Source organism: Hemitrygon akajei, chromosome 29 (assembly GCF_048418815.1).
Source record: "Hemitrygon akajei chromosome 29, sHemAka1.3, whole genome shotgun sequence".
Classification (NCBI taxonomy): domain Eukaryota; kingdom Metazoa; phylum Chordata; class Chondrichthyes; order Myliobatiformes; family Dasyatidae; genus Hemitrygon; species Hemitrygon akajei.
In genome coordinates, this window is record NC_133152.1 from 33,067,114 (window position 1) to 33,086,018 (window position 18,905).

General features: G+C 42.1%; 1 protein-coding gene across 3 annotated transcripts in view; it reads right to left on the bottom strand.

The window, feature by feature from the left end:
- mmel1 (membrane metallo-endopeptidase-like 1) overlaps window positions 1-18,905 on the bottom strand; it is a 131,332-nt gene that overhangs the window by 8,620 nt on the left and 103,807 nt on the right. For all 3 annotated transcript variants that reach the window (XM_073032139.1, XM_073032138.1, XM_073032137.1), the window contains exons 15-20: window positions 18,812-18,895; window positions 16,641-16,744; window positions 14,230-14,288; window positions 11,167-11,286; window positions 9,898-10,031; window positions 2,729-2,794 (exon numbers count right to left, since the gene is read on the bottom strand). In XM_073032139.1, the coding sequence (XP_072888240.1) occupies window positions 2,729-2,794; window positions 9,898-10,031; window positions 11,167-11,286; window positions 14,230-14,288; window positions 16,641-16,744; window positions 18,812-18,895 (567 nt within the window). The remainder of the gene's footprint in view (window positions 1-2,728; window positions 2,795-9,897; window positions 10,032-11,166; window positions 11,287-14,229; window positions 14,289-16,640; window positions 16,745-18,811; window positions 18,896-18,905) is intronic.

Sequence of the window (18,905 nt, forward strand, 5' to 3'; positions counted from 1 at the left end):
GCTTCAGACGTTTGCACAGTGCTGTATATTCGTTAAAATAGGAAAAAGAAATAAGAATACTTAGCTTTGTAGTATAAAGCCCAGTAGTATTAAGTGTTATTTGGTAACTGGAAAGTTAATATACAGTACCGTGCACTAGTCTTAAGCACCCTTGCTATATATATGTGCCACAGACTTTTGCACAATACTGTAGCAGCAGTTTCAATTTAGAGGTAGAATTGGATAAGTGTTTCAAGAGAAATTATTTGAGGCACTCTTGGGAACAAACAGAGCAGATTCCACTTTCAAACGGATACAATTGCCTGGATGCCTTTCCTTTGTATTATTTCATTCTGAGACAACAATCATGTTCAGCTAGAAGTGCCATTCAACTTCAAGCCTCCTGAGATCCTCACCATCTTCCGCCAATTCTACTCACTTCACATGATATTAAGGCACAGCTGAGAGCACTGGATGCAGCAGAGAATATTAGGACCAGATGACATCTCAGCTGTGGTTCTGTAAACTTGGCCCGGAACCAGACCGTTTCATCAGATTTACAACAACGGGCTTCCATCTGACAATCTGGAAACCTGCCCATCTCCAGTGCTGTGCAAAAGTCTTAGGTGCGTGTAAAAAAAAAATTGTATAGCAAAGGTGCTTTCAAAAATAATGATTTGAAAACTTTCCAGGTATCAAAAATTAACTATAAAGAGCAGTAAACAGTTAAAGGGAGGGGGCTGTGTGGAGATACGTCTTTGCCAAAGGAGGTGTAAGGTGCTCCTTCCGATAGCCTGCAGGTCACTCATGGGTAAGGTTTAGCACACGTTTAACCTCTCTGATCAGGTTCAAATGAAGCCATGAGAGCAGGTGGTGGATGGTCATATGAGCAACTGGAGCATATCACAAGTCCTGGTTATATGACCACTGAAGTCAGACAGACAATCTCTGAAGGGTGTTGATGATGGCTGGGGTCACCCATCTTGTAAAGACACTGCTCAGAGAAATCACTTCTGTAGAAAAATTTACCATGAACAATCAGGGACATGACAGATGGAAGACCATGATTGCCCAGGCCACACGACTCGGCACTTGATGATGATGACACAGTAAAAGTCTAAAGCAAATCAATATTTGGTGTGACCACCCTTTGCCTTTAAAACTGCATCAATTCATTTAGGTACACCGTCATGAAGCTTTATAAGAAAATTGGTGGTAGGTTGTTCCAAACGTCTTGGAGAACTTGCCGCAGTACTTCTGCAGACTTTGGCTGTCTCACTTGCTTCTGTCTATCCAGGTAATCCCAAACAGCCTCATTGATGTTGAGATCAGGGCTAAGTGGAGGCCATACCACCTGAAACCATATAAAAAAATCTCCAATGCCCAAGAATTTTTCTCAGTACTTTATGTCTAGTAGAGCAAGAGAATTTCTATTGGGCTAATTGCCGCAAATCAGACCTCTCAATTTGTCAGCAAAATGATAGAAGGTGCAGTTGAAAATGCTAATAACTCTCCCTTATTCTCTAATCATCTACTCATTGAATCACATGTTGGGTTTCACCAGGACTACTCAGCTTGGGAACACATCACAGCCTTGGTCCATGCATGGGTGAGAGCAATTCCAGAAGGTGAAAATGATGGTTCTTGAATAAAGCCTGCCCCATCTTTGAGCACATTTACATGGAGAGATGCCACAAGAAAGCTATCATCAAGGACTACCATCATCTGGGCCAAAACATTTTTAGGGCTCCATCTACAAGGCCAGAAGAATCATAATTACTGCCACAAACACAAGAAAATTTGCAGATGCTGGAAATCCAAAACAACACATACAAAATGCTGGAGGAACTCAGCTATCTAGCAGCATTGATGGAAAAAAGTAAACAGTTGACGTTTCAGGTGAAAACTCTTCATCAGGACACAGTCCTGATAAAGGGTCACAACCCGAAACTTTGACTGTTTACTCTTTTCCATAGATGCTGCCTCGCCTGCTGAGTTCCTCCAGCATTTTGTCTGTGTTGCTCATAATTACTGCACAGCATTCAATTCCACCTGCAGCTATTCAGCCAATGAAACAGTCCAAACTTTCATGCAACTAATGAACATTCAAGCATTGGCTTGAAATCTTTCTCCCCCAAAGTGCCAGATACCTCATCAGCAACAAGGACGAATCTAACCACATGCCCCAGATATCCAATGCATTATCGCTGCATATTCCCCTATTTTTTACATCCTGGGGTTACCGCTCACCTGAAGCTCAACTGGACTACTCACATACAGTACTGAGCAAAAGTCTTAGACACCCTAGATCTTTTTATATGGTTTTAGATGCTATGGCCCTGATCTCAACACCATCAAGGGTGTCTGGGATTACGTAGAGAGACAGAAGCAAGTGAGACAGCCAAAGTCTGCAGAAGAACTGTGGCAAGTTCTCCAAGATGCTTCGAACAATCTATAAGTCAATTTTCTTATACAACTGCATGACAGTGTACCTAGAAGAATTGACGCAGTTTCAAAGGCAAAGTGTGGCCATATCAAATATTGATTTGAATTAGTTTCTTTTTCTGGTTACTGTTCTTTGATATTTAGAAACTTTTCATTTCATTATTTTTGGAAGCACGTTCACTTTACAGATTTTTTTACGTGCACCTCAGACTTTTGCACAGTACCGTAAATGGCACAGGGAAGGGCACAGGCTGGGCATCCTGTGGTCTGCTTGTCAATATGAAGCTTAAAATCAATGCCTTACCTTGTATGCCTGTCTGATGCCTCCATTGTCTGCGATATTTTCGCTCAAAGTGTTGATCCCACTTACCTGTGTCAAAAAAGAATTGTCTAGATGAAATGAATTATTAGGCTATTGTCGCAGAAGAACAAAGCTGGCAGCTATGAAAAGCGCTCTTATTTCTAATTCTGTCCTCAGTTATTTTGCCTCTGAGAGATGCACAGTATCGTTCCTTGATCAGGAAACTGACAAGATGGAGATTTATCATCAAAAGCACTGAGACTTGTGAGGCTAGAAGTGACTGATGTCGGTATTAGAGAACATTTCATGATAATCTTCCAGCTTCTCCTTCCACTGGGGGTACTAAAGGATTTAAAATAAATGGGCTGTCTTTATTAAAATGACAAACACAGAAATTTAATCTGAACACAAGCACTGCTTGATCCAGGGAACAAAGTCATTTCTAACTTGTTTGTTTTGGCTTGTCCCAGATTGTGGACAAAGCTGAGAGACACAAGAAACTGCAGAAGAGCTCGAACCTGCAGCAACACAAAAGGTGCTGGAAGAACTCAACGGGTCAGACAGAAACTATAGAGAGAGATGGACAAATTTCATCTAACTTCATCATTGGGTGCCACAGTAGCGTGGCGCTGTTACAGCTCGGCTCATTGGAGTTCAGAGGTGAATTTTGGGGTACTCTGTAAGAAAGTTTGTACATTCTTCCCATGTGCATGTGGGTTTCCTCTGAGTGCTCAGGTTTCCTCTCACAGTCCAAAGAGGTACTAGTTAGTAGGCTAATTGGTCATCATAAATTGTCCTGTGATTAGGCCAGGGTTAAATCAATTAGTTGGTGGGTGGCGCTACCTGGGTTGCTGGGTGGGAAGGGCCGGTTCTGTGCTCTATCTCTAAAATAAAAATAAAAATAAACATGGAGGATGGAAGAAAGGGGGACATAGTCAGTGTAAAGAAGTGGAAGGGAAGCAAGAACTAGCAGGGCAGATGATAGGGCAAAATTGCAGTCAGTGGAATGAGTTAGATTGTAACGGGGACAAAATCGAAAAGGGTGATGAACACAGGTCCGAAGGTGTTATATTTGAACACACACAATATATGGAATAAGGTAGATTGTCTTGTAGCACAGTTAGAGATTGGCAGGTATGATGTTGTGGGCATCGCTGAGTCGTGGCTGAAAGATCGTAGTCAGGATCAGAAGATGTAAAATCCTTGTGGGTAGAATTAAGAAACTGCAAGAGTAAAAGGACCCTGATGCAAGTTATATACAGGCCTGCAAACAGTGGCCACGAAGAGGGCTACAAATCACAACAGAAGATAGAAAAGGCATGAAAAAAGGCTAATGTTGCAATAGTCATGGGTGATTTCAATATTCAGGTAGATTGGGAAAATAAGGCAGAAGAAAGGAAACTATTGGCCAGTTAGACTGACCTCAGTGGTTGGGAAAACGTTGGAGTCCATAATTAAGGATGAAGTCTCAGGATACTTGGAAGTATATAATGAAAAAGGCCACAGTCAGCAAGGTTTCCTCAAAGGATGTTCTGTACCCAGATTTTCAGAAGGCCTTTGACAAGGTGCTACACGAGGCTGCTTAACAAGTTACGAGCCCATGGTATTACAGGAAAGATTCTAGCGTGGATAAAGCAGTGGCTGATTGGTAGGAAGCAAAAAGTGGGAACGAAGGGAGCCTTTTCTGGTTGGCTGCCGGTGACTAGTGGTTCAACAGGGGTCTATGTTCAGGCCAATTATTTTTATATGACAATGATTTGGATGATGTTTGATGGCTTTGTTGCAAAGTTTGCAGACGATATGAAGATAGGTGGAGGGACAGGTAGTTCTGAAGAAATAGAGAGGCTACAGAAGGACTGAGACAGCTAAGGAGAATGGGCAAAGAAATGGCAGATGGAATACAGTGTCGGGAAGTGTATGGTCATATACTCTGAAAGAAGAAATGAAAGTGTTGACTATTTTCAAAGTGAAGAGAAAATACAAAAAACTGAGGTGTAAAGGGACTTGGGAGTCCTTATGCAGGACGCTGTTGAGTCTGTGGTGAAGAATGCAAATGCAATGTTAGCATTCATTTCAAGATGACTAAAATGTAAAAGTAAGGATGCAATGTTGAAACTTCATAAAGCAATGTTGAGGCCTCACTTGGAGTACTGTGTGCAGCTTTGGCCCCTTACTGTAGAACGGATGTGCCGAAACTGGAGAAGGTTCAAATGAGGTTTACGAAAATGATCTGAAGATTGAATGGCTTGTCATATGAAGACTGTCTGGGCCTGTATTCACTGGAATTCAGAAGAATGACAGGTGACCTCATTGAAACCTATTGAATGGTGAAAGACCTTGATACAGTGGATGTGGAGAGGGTGTTTCCTATAGTGGGAGAGTCTAAGACCAGAGGACACAGCATCAGAATAGAGGGGTGCTCTTTTAGAACAGAGATAAGGAGGAATTTCTCTAGCCAGAGAGAGGTGAATCTGTGGATTTTGTTGCCACAAGCAGCTAGTCTGTATGTGCATTTAAGTCAGAGGTTGATAGATTCTTGATTGGTCAGGGCATGAAGGGATATGGAGCGAAGGCAGGAGATTAGGGCTGAGAGGGAAATTAGATCAGCCATGGTGAAATGGCGGAGCCGACCTGATGGGCTAACTGGCCTAATTCTGCTCCTATATCTTATGGTTTTATCGCCTTAGAATGTAGGTGCTGGATCCCAAGAGAGGGATTTTGTAGAATGCCTACAAGATGGCTTTTTAGAGAAGCCTGTGATTGAGCCCACTAGGGGAACAGTAATTCTAGACTGGGTGTGAAGTAATAACATAGATTTGACTAGGGAGCTGAAGTAAAGGATCCCTTGGGAGACAGTGATCATAATATGATAAAATTCACTCTGTAGTTTGAGAAGAATAATCTAAAATTGGATATAACAGCATTACTGTGGAGTAAAAGGAATTACAGAGGTAGGAGAGAAGAGCTGTCCAAAATTGATTGGAAAGGGACACGAGCAGGATGATGGCAGAACAGCAATGGCTGTTGTTTCTGTGAACAATTTGGAAGGTGCAGGAAAGATACAAACATCCCAAAGATGAAGAAATGTTCTAAAGGGAAGATGAGACAACCATGGCTGATGAGGGAAGTCAAATCACAAACAAGAGAAAATCTGCAGATGCAGGAAACCTAAATGTGGGGAAGTCAAACACAGTATGAAACCCAAAGAGAGGACATATAAGACTGCAAAGATTAGTGGGGAGATAGAGTATTAGAAAGCTTTTAAGAATCAACAGAAAACAACTATAAAGAGAAAAAGATGAAAGAAGAAGGTAAGCTACCCAATAAAATAAAAGAGGATTCAAAATGTCTTTTTTAAGATATATAAAGATTAAAAGGAGAACTAGAGTGAATATTGGACCACTGGGAAATGATGATAGAGAGGTTGTAATGGGGGAACAAGGGAATGGTGGACAAGCTTCTTAAGTATTTTGCATCAGTCTTCACTGTGTATGACACTAGCAGACTGCTAGAAATACAGAAGTGTCAGGGGGAAGAAGTGAGTGTGATTGCTATCACTAAGGAGGAGATGCCTGGGAAGCTTAAAAGTCTGCAATGTAGACAAGTTACCTGGACCAGATGGACTACGCCCCAGGGTAGAGATGGCTGAAAAGATTGTGGAGGCATCAATAATGATCTTTCAAGAATCACAAGATTCTAGAATTGTTCTGGAGGACTGGAAAACTGCAAATGTCACTCTATTCTTCAAGAAGGGAGGGAAGTAGAAGAAAGGAAATTATAGGCCAGTTAGCCTGACTTCAATGGTTGGAAAGATGTTGGAATTATTAAGGGTGAGGTTTCAGTGTACTTGGAGGCACATGATAAAACAGGCTAAAATCAGCATGTTTTTCTGAAAGGGAAATCTTGCCTGACAAATCTGTTGTTCACTTGGATTTTCGGAAAGACTTTGATAAGGTGCCGCACATGAGGCTGATTAACAAGATAAGCCATGGTATTACAGGAAGGGTATAAGCATGGATAGGAGATTGCCTGCTGGCAGGAGGCAAAGAGTGAAAATAAAGGGAGCCTTTTCTAGTTGCATGCCTGTGTCTAGTGATCGCCGGGGTTGGTGTTGGGACTGCTTCTTTTCATGTTATACTGTATGTCAGTGTTGGAATGAAGATATTGATGGCTTTGTGGCCAAGTTTGTGGATGATGCAACGATAGATGGAGGAGCAGGTAGTGTTGAGGAAGCAGGGTGCCTGCAGCGGGACTTAAACAGATTAGCAGAATGGTCAAAGATGTGGGAGATAGAAGAAAATGTAGGGAAAGCACTTTGGCAGAAGGAATAAAGGCATGGACTGTTTTCTAAATGGGGAGAAAATTCTGAACTCAGAGGCACAAAGGGACATAGGAGTCTTCTTGCAGGATTACCTATGGGTTAACTTGCAGCTTCTTCCCGTCTGCCACGGACATTGACCCCAACACTACCTCACTACTTTAATACTTCTGATGCTTCGCACGCCTTAATTTAACTTACCGGTAACTATTTAATAGACATACACATACTTAAAGTAAATCAGTTTTTTTTCTCTATATTTATTATCATGTACTGCTGCTGTAAAGTTAAAAAATATTCACGACATATTCTGATACTGATTTGAATCTAAGAAAACGTGCTGGCATTGGAAACGCTGTAGAGGACGTTCACAAGAATGATCCCATGGATGAGAAGTTTAACACATGAGGAGCACTGAATGCTCTGGTCCTGTGTTCACTGCAGTTTCAAAGAATTAGGGGGGACCTCATTGAAACCGATCAAATAATGAAAGGCTTAAATAGACTGGATGTGAAGAGGATGTTTCCTATAGTGGGGGAATTTAGGACCAGAGGGCACAGCCTCCAAATTGAGGGACACAATTTAGAATGGAGATGAGGAAAATTTATGTTTTTGGAGCAGAAATAAATCACCTAGACCAGTTGGACTACACCAAAGGGTTCTGAAAGAGGTAGCTGAAAAGATTGTCATGGCATTAGTAATGATATTTCAAGATTTCAAGTATCAGTAGATTCTGGATTGGAGAAAGAACTTGGGGTATTGTGAACAGAGGTTGATAGGTTCTTAATTCGCAAGGACGTCAAGTATTACGGGGAGAAAGCATGAAAACAGGGTTGAAGGGGATAATAAGTCAGCCATGATGGAATGGTGGAGCATACTTGATAGGCCGAGTGGCCTAATTCTGCTTCTATGTCTTATGATCATGATTCAGGTGAGGGGTTGATAGGCAGACAAAAGCAGAAATGATGTGGTAAGATGGTAGACGATACAGGAACGTGACAGAGGACTGGAGTGGTCAGTGGAGCGGTCAGTGGAGCATCAATAAAGGGAGGGAGAGGGGAGGGAATCCAGTGGGAGGAGTGTGAGATGGGTAGAGGGCGAGGGAATGGAATGACATAGGGTAATGGGAGCCAGTTAGATCAGGGGGAGAGAGAGTAAGATTTAAAAAAAGAGAAGGGACAGAGGGGGAGTTGTTCCCCAGAAGCATGAGATTTTGAGGTTCATGCCACCAGACTGGAGACTGCCCAGGGAGAATACGAAGTTCCTAGCAGCGAAGGAGGCTCTCACCCCATTGCCAATCCCTTGTTGCTCTGAGAAGCACTTCTGATTGAACCACTGCATTTCTTGCTGGGATAGTGTTCTTGAAATGGAATTAGCTCATAGATTAATTGTTTATTACATATTCATGGCAAATGTGCAAATTAAACTTAGAAAATAAAATGAGAATTGATAAGTTATCAGTACAGTTAAGCTGACAATAGGCCAGCCAGTTAATGAAATTGGTAAGGGATTAAAAGAATTTAGACCATGGAGGAAGAACATATTATAAGTGAATTCTGAATGCAAGAATTGCAATGAAGAGAAGATCTGAGAATCTAAACAGACAAGAATTTTCCTTCAAAATGACCAAAATGAGAAAAACATGTGAACAAATAATGTTTAACCAGAGAAGAGAAGGTACATTGGAGAAGATTGCTTTTCACATTTCACCTGATTGGAGAATGAAGATTAACTCAACCAATGAACTCTACACCTCAGAACCCTAACTGAGACTGCTCCTGCCCCATCTTGTCCCCAGGAACCACATGCAGATGATGTTGCAGAGAGAATGGGCTTGATCAACACCAATATATCAGGATATTGGAGGATGTTTCACATTGACTCCATTAACGTGCTTGTTCTCACTCCATTGTTGGATGTGAGCAAATGCTAGTCTCTTTCTCTCCTGTTCTCAAATCTCTGCCTGGTTTTGTTAGACACACTTGAGAATCCTTGGTAGACCTGAGTCTTTAAGGTACTGGTGTCTCAAGAGTGCCACATAGTGTCAGAGCTAAAAAAGATGGCATTCTTCTGGGCATTGGGCTATCACATAGTGTCAGCCCTGCAGGGTTTACTTCTCCTGAAGGAGAAAGAGGTTAGGTTGGGGTGAATCCCATCCTTGCAAGGAGGGATGCTGCAAAAGTCATGCAGAATATCACTGATATAATTGTTTTGTATGGAGAATGACCTGAGGGTCTAAACAGACAAGACATTTCCTTCAAAATGACCAAACGAAAATTAGAAATACATCTGTAGAAACAACCTTTAACCAGAGAAGGAAAAGGTCAGTAAGTATTGTGTTTATTTGGTGCTTTATCCATGTTAAGAACTTCTCAGGCATCCTACAGTGACTAAGTTCATTTTATGAGCTGCATCTAGGTGACATTTCACAGCTATTGACCGCTTATCAGGTGAGCCAAAATTCCCTCACATTTATTGCGAAGTTCAAAGTACATTTATCATCAAAATATGTATACATTATACACCCTTGAGATTTGTCTCTTTATTGATTGATCGAGTGATCGAGATACAGTGCAGAATAGGTTTTTCCAGCCCTTCAAACCACACCACCCAGCAACCTAGCCTAACCATTGGACATTTGACAATGACCAATTAACCTACAAGATGTTATGTCTTTGGACTGCGGGAGGAAACTGGAGCAGTCACGGGGGAGCGTACAAACCTTTTTACAGGCAGTGGTGGGAATTGAACCTGGTTCATTGGTACTGTAAAGCGTTGTCCTAAACACTATGCTACTGTGATGCCCATTTATTGCTTCACAACTAACATAATAAAAACGCAAAGCGGTACTCACATTCTGTCCTCCGGCTAAATCCCAGGTGTAATTTCCATACTGATTGACTATGCATCTAGACCGGTCTTTGAAGTGAGTGGCTGAAAAATTGCTCCACCAGTCGTACAGGTTGCCATCCTTGTCAAAATTCCTTCCTAGAGATTGTCAAAAGCAATGGGAAAAGGTGTTTGCTGTTGAAACAAAATCCTAATTGAAATGAAAGCTCAATCATTCTCCACAATTAATAATACTAATTGGGAGGTATTCCAATGTCTGTAAATACTAAGCATTGCTTTGGGATGGGAATGAAAGCCATCAGATATCTAAAAGTAATGGAACTAGTATGTAATCTGCCAATAATAAAGTTACAGAAGTTATTTAACCAATAAATCATTTGCTTGGTGGCCTTGATTCAAGAAGTCTGGTGGAAAATTAAGAATGCAGCAAATAATTTGGTCCATTTGAATAATTACTATTTGTCAGGGCAGCAAGGTTTTATCAATGACTAAAATGATTAACTTTGCTGCCCCTGTACACTCAGCGGCCATTTTATTAGGTTCACCTGTACACCTGCTCGTTAGTGCACATATCTAATCAGCCAATCATGTGGCAGTAACTCAGTGCATAAAATCATGCAGACATGATCAAGCAGCTCAGTTGTTAGTTCAGACAAAACATCAGAATGGGGAAGAAATGTAATCTAAGTGACTTTGACTTTGAGTGATTGTTGGTGCCAGATGGGGTGGTTTGAGTATCTCAGAAATTGCTGATCTCCTTGCATTTTCATGCACAACAGTCTCTAGAGAAGGGGTTCCCAAACTTTTTTTATGCCATGGATTAATACCATTAAGCAAGGGGCCCACTGACCCCAGGTTGGGAACCCCTGCTCTGGAGCTTATAGAGAATGTTTTAAAAAACAAAAACTCATTCAATGAGTGGCAGTTCTGTAAGCAAAAATGCCTTGTTAATGAGAGAGGTCAGAGGAGAACGGCCAGACTGGTTCAAGCTGACAGGAAGCTGACAGTAACTTAGGTAACAGTGGTGTGTAGAACAGTGCCTCTGAACACACAAAACACCGAACCTTGAAGTGGATGGGCTACAGAAACAGAAGACACTGAATCTACACATTCATTAGCTACAGGCGCTACCTAATAAACTGGCCACTGATTGTAGATTCACTGTTTTCACAATAACATGGTGGTATGATTTGCATTCTTTACTGATAAGATGAGAAATGCAACTATGCAACTGGAATACAGCGGAGTGAAATATCAAATGATTCATGCCTACCATTGTCATCAAATCCATGAATGATCTCATGGGCAATCACCATCCCAATGCCTCCAAAGTTCAGTGCTTGATGCTGGTGTTTGCTGAAGAACGGCGGCTGGAGAATTGCAGCTGGAAATACTGCAAGGAAAAAAACAACCTGCTCCACTATCCGCTTGCCAAAACTGGGAATGCGTGCCCTTGTGAAACGGTTTTATGACCTACATGTTTTACTAGAAACAATAACACAAAGAACAGAATAAAAAGGGAACATGGAGATCTGTGAAAAGTACATTTCCCATTAGGGTGCCGTGGTAGCATAGTGGTTAATGAGTCGCTGTTACAGCTTGGGGCGTTCCGGAGTTTGGAGTCCAACTCCAGTGCTATCTGTACATTCCCCCGTGGAATGTGTGGATTTTTCCCGCATGTTCCTGTTTCCTCCCAGAGATATCCTGGGTAGGTTAACTGGTCATTGTAAATTGTCCCGTGATTAGGTTACGGTTAATCGGGTTTGTTGGGGGGTTGCTGGGACAGCATGGCTCGAATGGCCAGAAGGTCCTACTCTGTGTTTTATCGTTAAATAAGCAAACACACAAACAAATAAACATAGAACTTTGGAATTGATTTTCTTGCAGGCACCCACAGAAAAGTAAATAAATAGAATAGAGTCTGTGGAAAAACCACACAACCACCCCAAAAACACACACAGGAAAAAGTAAACCCAATTCAGTTGGTGCCCAATACAGGAGCTTTTTTTGTTTGTCAGGGCAATGATGTTGGAATACAGAGAACAGAGTTAATGTGATTAGAATGGACTAGAGAGGAGTTGGAACTTGTTATAATTGAAAAGACATTGGGAGTTCCCCATGCTATCCAGCTGGTTAAGATTGGTCAACGGGAAGGCAAATAATGAATGGCAGAAGGTATAATTGACTTGGAGAAGTGACGCTGCAGATTGCAAGATCAAAACAGTGAGTTATTGGCCTCTGCTCACGCTGTGGGAGGAGCGATATCTCCCTCTCCCTCGTTAGTGAGAGGCAGGGCCTGTTTGAGATGCTGAGGAGTTGGGATGGACAGTAATTTTTGATAGACACTAGATCACAGCCTTTTTGGGGGCTTTGCTATTGCTTGCATGGTGGGTGGTGGGGGCTGATACTTCTGCTGGAGCAAGTGTTTGGAGGTGGAGGGGGAGGGTTAATGCTTTGGCTGCTTCTTGTGCGTGGGAAGGGTGAGGGGGGCTTTGGGGTTCTAACACTTTTCTGTCATTCTTTCTTTGGGGTTTTTTCCTCTCTTTCTCCTGGATGAGTCCAAAGAGTGAGAATTTTACGTGACATACTGTATACATTCTTTGATATTAAACTGAACCATTGAATCATTGAAGGTATCGCAGTAGAAGAACAAGGATTTCTAGGCTGGGTAACAGATTCTTTCCTTTGGCTATGAGACTTCTACACCCAGTACACATTATTTCTGACAGCACCAGCAGCATTATGCTGAAGAAGGGTCTCAGACCCAAATGTTGACTGTTTATTCATTTCCATAGATGCTGCCTGACCTGCTGAATTCCTCCAGCATTCTGCGTGTGCTGCTTTGCGTCATGCTGTTGTAAAATTGACTATATGTCACATCTGCACTTTGTCAACTTGCACATCTACAGACTATTTTTTATTATCTGTTAATATTATTTTATGTGCAGTATGTGTTTTGCACCTTGTTCCCAGAGTAACATTACTTCATTTAGCTGGACATATGTGCACGGTTGAATGACGATAAACTTGAAATTGTACTTGTATTCCTGCCGCAAAGCAGAAAAGAAATCATGGCATATATCAGTAATATTAAAGCTGATTCTGATTCTGAAATCAAATCAGCGAGGATTGTGCTGAGCAGCCTGTAAGTGTTGCCTTGCTTCTGCTGCCAACATAGCATGTTCACAACTCACTAACCCTCATCAGGATGTCCTTAGAATGATGGGAAGAAATCAGAGCACCCGGAGGAAACCCACACGGTCACGGGAAGAATGTGCAAACTCCTTACAGACAGCAGCGGGAATTGAACCCCGAACTTATAACCAGCGCTGTGAAGCGTTGCTGTAACCACTAAGCTGCCGTGTCACCCCTCGCGTTTTATTCAGCTGGTGGCGGACTTAATATGCTGATGACACCACAATTATAGGCCGCATCTTGGGTAATGATGAGTCTGAGTAGAGAGGAAATTAAGAATCTGGTGGCATGGTGTGAAGACAATAACCTATCCCTCAACGTCAGCAAGACGAAGGAATTGGTTGTTGACTTCAGAAGGAGTAGCGGACAGCACAACCCCATCTACATCGGTGGTGCGCAGGTGAAACAGGTCAAAAGCTTTAAGTTCCTCGGGATGAATATCACAAATGACCTGACTTGGTCTAGCCAAGCAGAGTCCACTGCCAAGAAGGCCCACCAGCGACTTTACTTCCTGAGAAAGCAGAAGAAATTTGGCCTGTCCCCTAAAACCCTCACTAATTTTTATAGGTGCACCGTAGAAAGCATACTTCTAGGGTGCATCACAATCTGGTATGGAAATTGTCCTGTCCAAGATCGGAAGAAGCTGCAGAAGATTGTGAACATAGCCCAGCACATCACACAAACCAATCTTCCATCCTTGGACTCACTTTACACCACATGCTGTCGGAGCAGTGCTGCCTGGATAATCAAGGACAAGACCCACCCAGCCAACACACTTTTTGTCCCTCTTCCCTCCGGGAGAAGGTTCAGGAGCATGAAGATTCGTACGGCCAGATTTGGGAACAGCTTCTTTGCAACTGTGATAAGACTGCTGAACAGATCCTGACCCAGACCTGGGCCGTACCTTCCAAATATCTGGACCTGACTTGCACTACCTTACTTTCCCTTTTCTAATTATGATTTATAATTTAAATTTTTATTATATTTACTTCGATTTGTACTTCAGGGAGCGTGAAGTGCAGAAACAAATATCACTGTGATGATTGTACGCTCTAGTATAAATTGTTTGGTGACAATAAAGTATTAAAAGTAAAGTATTAAGTTTACGTATTACTTTTACAGTAAAGTGGATATGACGTACCAATCAGATTCCGGTTAGGTGAATAAAAAGCATTTACAATTGCAGCACCGATCATCCATCTGAAATAAAACAGGTAAAGATATTCTTGTGATCAGAAATGTGTGCCAGGCTTATCAGTAAAGATCGAAGGTGGGCGTAGCTCACAAGCTCCCAGTACGAGTCATGAATAGGGAGGTCAGTTCAGTGATTTATACAAGTCATTTCAAACCTAATTTCCTGATATTCTATCCAGACATTTATCTCCCAAGACCAATTCATCACTACGGTTTTCAAATTAATAGGAAGAACTGATAGGATAAGAAGACAAAATAATATCTAGATTGGTGAGACCAATGTAGATTGGGAGTCTGGTTCACTGAGCACCTAGCAAGAAAGTCAATTTCTCAAACTTCTGTTAATTGCCCCCCCCCACATCTCTTTCACCATTCCCCATTTCTGTTTCCCTCTCTCACCTTATCTCCTTACCTACTATCACCTCCCTCTGGTGCTCCTCCCCCTTCCTTTTCTTCCATGGTCTTCTGTCCTCTCCTATCAGATTCCCCCTTCTCCTGTCCTTTATCTCTTTCACCAATTAATTTCCCCGCTCTTTACTTCACCCCTCCCCCTCTCTTGCTTCCACCTTGTACCTCTTCCTCCCCTCCCCCACCTTCTTACTCTGACTTCTCCCCTTTCTTTCCAGTCCTGATGAAGGGTCTTGGCCCAAAACGTTGACTGTTTATTCTTTTCCTCCAGTATTTTGTGTGTGTTGCTTTGGATTTCCGGCATCTGCAGATTTGATAACTATGTTTTGCTTTGGTTTGAATTCACAGGATTGGATAGTTTCAAGCTGTGAAACTGTTATCCTCCACAAGTCTCCATTGGGAATTTCTCTCCAGGATGTAACTCAGATGTTTCAGAGTTGGATAATTATTTTGAAAAAAAATGAAAGAAAAAGATTTAGAACAAGATTATGTAATTCTGAAACACTTGTATAGGATGGCAAAGAATATTGGTAGCTTGGGTTGAGGTGTTTAATGTTGTGGTGTTTGCCGAGCTTGGCAATTAACTTGCAGATGTTTCGTCATCAGTCAAGGTGACATCCTCAGTGTGCAGTTGTTACCAAACACATTGAAATAGATGTCACCCACGAAGCCCTAAGAGCCAAAGAAATGTGAGCCAATAGAGTTCAAAGGTCAACTGAAGCAGTAGCCAATCAGGCTCACGGCAAGCGAACGGGGGCCTATATAAACGCGAACACTCCCAGAGAGAAACACAAACAACTGCGCACTGAGGATGTCGCCTCGGACTGGTGATGAAACGTCTGCAAGCTGACTGCCATGCTCAGTGAACTCCACAACAACAATCACTCGTTGTACTGCATTCTGTTAGAAGATAGTTAATCAGGAGAGACTTCAGATCCTCGAAACATGTGTATAACAACACACACTGAACCCCGGAGGAACTCAGCAGGTCAGGCAGCATCTATAGAGGGAAACAGATGGTCACTGTTTCAGATCGAGACCATTAATTTGCCCTCATGAATGAAATGCTGAGTTCTTCCAGGAGTTTGTGTGTATTGTAGTGCATCTCTGGAAGACTACGCCCCCAGAGGGATTATAAATGAAAGGCTGAGTTCTTCCAGCATTTTGTGTGTATTGTAGTGCATCTCTGGAAGTCACAGGGATTAAGTAGATGGAGGTACTTAAATATTCTAGAGGAAGATTGAGGAATTGAGGGTTACGGGACCTGGCACAGGATAGGAGGCGAGGCCAGCATAGATCAACCACAATCATATTGAATGGTTTAAGGGGCCAAATGTGGCCGATTTTCTTGTGTTTTTTTGCATTCTACAGAGGCCAATAATATAGTTGGAGTTAGCTTCAGTCAGCCAGCAGGGGCTAAGTGGAAGATACAGTGCTGACTAAAGCCAATGCCAGCTCTAAACCTGGGAGGTGGGTACCCAGAGAAATTCTACATTGGATGAACTTCCCTGTTTTGACAGATGATCGAAAGTGTGTAGAACGCACTACTGGAGAAGATGGTGGAGGCAGACACTCACACAACATTTGGATGAGTGGATGAATTGCCAAAGAGTAGAAGGCTTTGGACCAAGTGCTGTTAATAGGGATTAGATTTAATGGGTACTTTAAGGTCAGCATAGACAAGGTGGGGACAAAAGGCCTCCTTCAAAGCTGTATGATTCCATGTAGATCTTAAGGGTGGAGAGGAAGGAAGGGAGCTACTGAACTGATGGGAGAAATCTCATATCTTAGGCTCTTGGCAGTCTATACTTTAGCAAAAGAAATTTAGCAACTCCAAGGGTCAGAACTGGAGGTGTGTGGAGATCCAGACTTTTAAGACTGGGAGAGGGAGGGAGAAATGAGGTAGTGGAGAAATTAGCAAGCAAGGACAGCCACTTGTTTGGGACTTACATATTTTGATCCATTTGCTCCCGTAATTTCCTCAGAACCTTCTGTGCTCCGGCCTTCAAAATTTCAAGGTTATTTTCAAAGTATTTGGTTTCACTGAAGTTTAACTGGATAAAAGAACAGAATTTATTGTTAATGCAAGGAAGTCTGCAGATGTTGGAAATTCACAGCAACACACATAAAATGCAGGAGGAACTCAGCAGGTCAGGCAGCTTCTATGGAAATGAATAAAAGTCGAGAGAATTGTCTCGGCCCAAAACGTCGACTGCTTATTCAATTCCATAGATGCTGCCTGACTTGCTGAGTTCCTCCAGCATCTTGTGTGTGTTGCTTTAGAATTTATTATTGTTACAGATGTTGCTAATCTTTTTAAGGATTAAAACTTAATCTGTTGTGAATAGTAAACACCCTTTCTGCATTCATGTTGAATTATAATCTTAATAAACTTCTGTGGCTCATCACTCTATGTAATGGAATACTTGTTCATAATTTTTAGTCCTTTAATATTGATGTATAATTATCTTTCCAGAAACATGACAAGGAAAGGATTAATAAAGTATGAAATTTTCCATACATAAACTATGAAAGGTGATGATATATTAGATCAGTTACAGCAATGATCTCTTTGTTTTGATAATGTTCATAAAAAGCTATGCTATCAGTTGAACCATTTATTGAAACAAGTATTATATAAACACTATGTGGTACTTTAATCCACTATTTACATTCACTTAGTTTTGCCATTCCGAATAAACTTTCCAACAATGGAAAAGCTTTGTCTGTTTCCTGGAATATGCTGTTGGCTCAGGCAAGATCAGCTACATGGTCCAATTCTCCAAGCTTTGATGTGTACACCGTGTGTGACGTAGATTTGAAATGTACAGACGAGGAGTGACATCATTTCAAAATCCTGCTTTCTGCACATGCAGCAAAAGTGCTCAACAAAGTGGGTCCCCAATCTACGCCGGGACTCGCCAATGTAGATGAGGCCGCATCGAGAGCACCGGATACAGTAGATGACCCCAACTGATTTGCAGGTGAAGTATTGCCTCATTATAGAATTATACAATTTATGGAAGCTATGCAGCTCCCATCATTACCATAGTAACATGAGGGAAGTAAATATATGTTCAAAGAGCTCATGGCTAACATGAGGGGGTGCAATTTGAAGGCATCTGGAGGAAAGTATAACAGGAATATCCAGAGGTAAATTTTTTTTTACATAGAGAGTGATAGGTGTGTGGAATCTCCCTCCACAGGTAGTGGTAGAGGCAGATACATTCGGGACGTTTAAGAAACTGGATGGATGACAGAGAATGGTGGGCTATGTATGAGGGAAAGGTTACATTGACCTTAGAGTAGGCTAAAAGAAGGGCCTATACTGTGTTGTAATGGTCAATGTTCTAAGTTCTAACTCGACAGCAGAGAAAGCTGCCAGGAACCAGAAGGGAATAGGAGGGGAGTGGAACCGTAGTGCTCACTTCTGTGTCTGTGCACTTGCCCTGTGATCATCTGCAAGAACTTACTCCCATGCTGCAAGAGGCCCTGAGCTTTTGCAAGGTGGGAGAGTGGAGACAAGGTGTGGAGATCACAGTATGTGGCTTAGAAATGATAACAACAAAGACTCTGTTGGTGAAGAAGACTCCAGCAATATTGCTGACTCTTTAGAGGCCTGCCTCACAAGTTGTCTGATGAGAGAACAAGTTGCATTGTAATGCCAATGCTGGCTGACTCTGTCAAATGATACATGCCTGCATTTCTTAAAGCAGTGGTCCCCAACCTCCGGGCCGCGGACCGATACCGAGCCGCAGAGCATGCAGGGGTGCAGCAGTAGCCAGCGCACACCCAGCACGTCTTTAAGAAAAAAGCCAAAGTAAACAAGCTAATTAATTAGGTGCCGCCTGGCACGTAAATGTCGACCCAGATCAGCGGCGATTGTCGATTGCGTAGAGCAAGTGAAATCGACAGTCGCCTCTGATCTGGGTCGACATTTACATGCCGGGTGGCACCTAATTAATTAGCTTGTTTATTTCGGCTTTTTTCTTAAAGATGTTCCGCCTACCGCTGCACCCCTGCGTGATTCGCAGCCCGGAGGTTGGGGACCACTGTCTTAAAGAATTGTTATTGGAAAAAGAACATAAGGTTGATTCCTCTGCAGAGGATCAATTACTCACATGTGCGTATTCCCGATCCAACCTGGGATTATCTTCCTCCAGTATATAGTCCGGATATCCAATTTGCTCTTTAATTGCCATTACCTTGGAAGGA